The sequence below is a fragment of the Sinocyclocheilus rhinocerous genome, unplaced genomic scaffold, assembly GCF_001515625.1.
Source record: "Sinocyclocheilus rhinocerous isolate Xijiao unplaced genomic scaffold, SAMN03320098_v1.1 scaffold2219, whole genome shotgun sequence".
NCBI lineage: Eukaryota > Metazoa > Chordata > Actinopteri > Cypriniformes > Cyprinidae > Sinocyclocheilus > Sinocyclocheilus rhinocerous.
In genome coordinates, this window is record NW_015644357.1 from 159,017 (window position 1) to 164,051 (window position 5,035).

Here is a 5,035-nt window from a genome sequence, read left to right on the forward strand (position 1 = left end):
GGGGAAGCGAGCCGGCGCACTCGTGAAGCTCAGGCAGTGCGGATTCAGAACGCCGTTGCCTAGCATCCATCTGGCGAACCTCCGCTCTCTACTCAACAAAACGGATGAACTCCTTCTGCTCTCCCGGATAAATAAGGATTTCTCAGACTCTGCTGCTCTGTGTTTCACGGAAACCTGGCTTAATGACGCCATTCCGGACAGCGCGTTGAGTCTGCCGGGCTTTCAGCTGTTTAGAGCAGACTCAACGGGGAAATCGCGTGGCGGCGGGACATGCTGGTCGAGCAGCTGGCTGTCTGGTGCAGTCTTAACAACCTGGAGCTTAACACGCTCAAAACTGTGGAGATGATCGTGGACTTCAGGAGAAACCTCCCTGCTCTCCCCCCACTCACCATCATGGACAGCACTGTGACTGCAGTGGAGTCATTCAGGTTCCTGGGCACCACAATCTCTCAGGACCTGCAGTGGGACGCTCACATAGACTCCATTGTTAAAAAGGCCCAGCAGGGGTTGTACTTCCTTCGCCAGCTGAGGAAGTTCAGCCTGTCACAGGAGCTGCTGAAACAGTTCTACTCTGCTATTATTGAATCCATCCTCTGCACTTCAATAATTGTCTGGTTCAGCTCAGCTACCAAATGTGACCTCAGAAGACTACAGAGGGTAGTCCGGACTGCTGAGCGAATCATTGGTACAACTCTCCCTTCTCTCCAAGAACTGTACTTATCCAGAGTGAGCAAAAGGGCTGGCAGAATCACTCTGGACCCCTCACATCCAGCACACTCCCTCTTTGAACTGTTGCCATCTGGTCGACGCTACAGAGCACTGAGCACCAGAACGACCAGGCACAGGAACAGTTTCTTCCCTCAGGCCATCCATCTCATGAACACTTGACAATAACTGTGGAACACACAACACTATTTATAGACTCATACACTTATTTATCTAACACGCATATATACCTGTACATACAAAACTATCTATTGTAATATACCTGTACATACAATTGTCAATTTGTATATTGTATTCCTTATTTACTTGTTCTATATTTTATTTTATTTTATTTATTTATTTTTTTTTTTTTTTATCTGTGTTTTTGTTCTGTCACTGTCATTCTGTTGCACTGTGGAAGCTTCTGTCACGAAAACAAATTCCTCGTATGTGTAAACATACCTGGCAATAAAGCTCATTCTGATTCTGATTCTGATTCTATATGTGTGAATTTATATATACATAATAAATATACACAGTACACACACATATATTATGTAAACAAAAACTTTTATTTTGGATGTGATTAATCAAGATTAATCGTTTGACAGCACTACTATGTAATATATATATATATTACATAGTAGTGCTGTCAAACTATACTACTACATATATACACTACTACTAATAAAGCAAATGTCCTAAACAAATCCGCAGTGTAATTGAGTGAAATGATTCTTATCTTCAGTCATTATATGATCTTGAACTATGAATGACATTTTTAGTAATATTTTATGCTTTGTGATATAAGGCTGCATTAAATAAATCTCTGACTGATCTTTCAGCGTGCTAAATGTTGTTTGTTGTGTATTTTCAGGAGTACGAGTTTGTGGTTCTGCCCAACGCCTACATGATCCACATGCCTCACGCGCCCAGTTTTGACATCACCAAGTTCCGCTCGAACAAACAGTACCGTGCTTGTCTGAAGACGCTGAAGGAGGAGTTTCAGCAGAATATGTCTCGGCGCTACGGTTTCGCCGCGCTCAAATACATGACAGTGGATAACAACAGCTAGCCGAGCACATTGTTCAGCAAACCGATAAAATAACTGCCATGAGCTGATGAAGGAGTGCTGTGTGACAGCGCCTTTATGGATGTGTTCAGTGAAACTGAGATTGCAGGGTCATTAGGAGGCACGGCTCGTGATCATCCATTCATTCAGGGATCCGATAACACTTTTATCAGTGGTGTTTGACAAAGGTGCCGAGAAATAAACTGCTGATTAGAAGTCATTGATGAACTTTTGTGAGAAGGCAAGCAGATCCTACAAATGGCAACTTCTAGAATAAATAAGGTCTGTTGTTACTTATAAATGATGGACAACAACACTGATGCACTTCAGATTAAAGCCTTGAATCTGCTTGTCTATATATCTCTGTTTATCTTTGTTTGTCTATCTAGCTTACCCATTTATCAATCTTATCTGTTTAGTGTTTTCCCTCTATCTCTGTTTCTATCTCACTTTCTATTCATCCCTACAATCAGTTTATCTGTCTCTACCTGTCTGTCTAACAGTGTGTTTCGCTGTCTATCTACCAGTATCTTTATATCTACATCTATATCTGTATGTCTAACAAACTCTCCATCTATCTAACAATCTGTCTAAATCTGTCTGCCTCTCTAGCTGTCTATATCTCATTCTGTTTGATGTCTATATAAGTCTATCTAACAAACTTTCTGTATATCTGTATCTTTCTGTCTAACAGACTGTCTAACCATCTCTCTTCCTGTTTTTCTGCCTATATCTGTTTAACATTGTTAAACTATCTATCTCTCTCTATCTCGAACAAACTATATCTAAGCATCTGTCTATCGCTCTTCCATTTTGTCTGGCTATATCTTTAACAATGTCTATATGTCTGTCTCATTATCTAACAATCTGTCTGCATCTCTCTGTCTCTTTCCTTTTAACTATCCAACTATATCTCAACAGTCTCTCTATCAAACAATCTGTCTATAACGGTATTTGTTTTTTGTTGGCGTTTTTTTTTGCCTTTATTATGATAAGACAGATCAGATCTGACAGGAAGCGAAGTGGGAAAGAGAGAGGGAGGCAGATCAGGAAAGGTCCTCGAGTCGGGATTCGAACTCGGGACGCCCGTAGTGCTGTATGTTGGCACGCTGCCCACAAGGCTATTGGCGCAGACAACAGTATTTGTTTAACAATGGCTATATTTGTCTGTCTAACAATCTGTCAGTTTATATCTGTCTAGCAAACTGTTGAACAATCTAACTATATCTCTGTCTATCTTCTTATATACTTATATACTCTCTCTTGCTCTCACTCTGTCTTTATGTGATCTGCCTGTCTTAACAATCTGTTCATATCTGTTTGTCTGTTTTTCTTATATCAAAAAATTGCTCTAACAGTTTACAATTTACTCTCTCTCTCATTCTTATTCTCTTTCTCTCGATTCAAGGTTTCTTTCTCAGTGTTGACAGTTGTTGTGTGTGGTGAAGTAGCTGGATATGTGTTCATTCTCAGTGCAGATGTGAACAAATGTTATAAACAGGGATCTTCATTCAACGGACTGGCAATAATACGTAATGAGAGGCCAAAGTGAACACTTTATTGACACATTAGAGATGGTTATTTAAGTGTTACTGACTGTCATTCTCCATCAGAGAGCATCCACACCACACTAACAGACTTATGCACTTAAATACAGGCTTAATTAACAGACTTATTCTTTTTTTTTTTCATAATTTGTTAAAGATAGTGGAGTTGATGCTGATGTAGTAGCAGAACGTGTCATGAGTGTGTTTTGTAGTTACTTTGTACGCAGACTATCAGCCAACAACATGTCTGACTCAGGCTCCTGTTGATATTTTGCCTTTTTTGCCACGCTTGACAGCACACAAACTCAACATTGCCGAGACATCTATGTATTAGTTCTCATATGCCATGCATCTCTAAAACGTTTCCTGTCTGATGTTATACTGACATTCAACAGTTTATCACATTTATGATTGTGAATTTTTGTGAACCAGATATTTGGAAGATGTTTGTACACAATATTTAGAACTTGATGCGTTCTTCAACAGGCATCTCGGCAGCGTACATGTGTAACAATGAAGTGCTTTTAATAGGCTACAGTCTGTGTTGTGTGCATTACAGTATGCCTGTGAGATCATCTTTAGAAGCTGACCTCACCCACAGGACTGCTGCTTTATTTTGTGTTATTTTATTGGTTGGAACGGACCATAGACCGTTCATGCTAATGTTCTATAGAGCCCCTTGTGGCAAAGCTGAGAACGCACTTGCACTTGCATTGCATTACCAATTGCATTGTGATAATTTTTGGAAGAAGTGTTTGTTTACATACTTGCTTGGAGTAAGTTGTGGGTCTAATACGAGCAGATAAAAAAATAAAAAAAGAATCTGTGAAAACAACGCAATGAATGCTACTCATATTCAGAATTACAGGTCCATTAGAACAGACATGGGCTAGTTGTCAAATTATTGTTTTATTTTTTTTTACTTTAGTGACTATTTCTCAGGGTGGGTTTATTTTTAAAGTCAGTCTCTGTATAGACATAAACCATAAAGTCTAGAGAAAGCTATTATTAGCTACTACGGTATATTTTCACCGGTACTGTCCTGGAAACAAAAACAGTTCAAATTCAATACAGGGGCATGTTGTCACACTGTATGAAGTAATGTGTTAGGCTGATAAATGCCTTTTCTTCTTAAAGCATTTTGACACACATATACACACACAAACCATTAAAAAAACCTACAAATGTCATTGTACTTTTGATTTTACTTGTTCAACCTGTATTACAAAATTACAATATTCCCTGTGACAACTAGCCCCAGTCTCCTGTATTTACTACTGAGAAGTAAAACCAGCAGATGAAGTTACTAATGGACATTTATGTGTGACCTTTCTGAAGTAAAATCTTCTGAAGGATACTATGTTCCAACCATCCAGTTTGTTTTGCATTCAGTTGGAAACCGTCCATGTCACTGTACTAAATAAAGTGCTGATATGTTCTGATGTGGAAGCCTTATGCCCTTCTGTGCATACAAGTTTCATAGGTGGCAGTGTTACTACTGATGTTCTGAGCGCTCAATGAGATGGTTGCTTTGAGCGGTGTCATTGTTTTTCAGTATTTTCTGAGGTTGTACGTGAGTACTGATGTGCTGAGCTGTATGTGCACACTAGCTGATTGATGTGTGTGTGTTTAATATGAATATAAACAGCCACATGTCTATGGGCTTACAATTCTGCACGCGAAAGATCATATTTTGAGCGCACAAAAGTGC

At 39.4% G+C, this 5,035-nt stretch overlaps 1 protein-coding gene across 2 annotated transcripts in view; it reads left to right on the plus strand.

The window, feature by feature from the left end:
• Positions 1-2,012, plus strand: part of LOC107758207 (glycosyltransferase-like protein LARGE1) — a 36,631-nt gene extending 34,619 nt beyond the window's left edge. For both annotated transcript variants that reach the window (XM_016575889.1, XM_016575890.1), the window contains one exon: positions 1,583-2,012. In XM_016575889.1, the coding sequence (XP_016431375.1) occupies positions 1,583-1,780 (198 nt within the window). In that variant the 3' untranslated portion in view covers positions 1,781-2,012. The remainder of the gene's footprint in view (positions 1-1,582) is intronic.
• Positions 2,013-5,035: the final 3,023 nt, after the last annotated feature.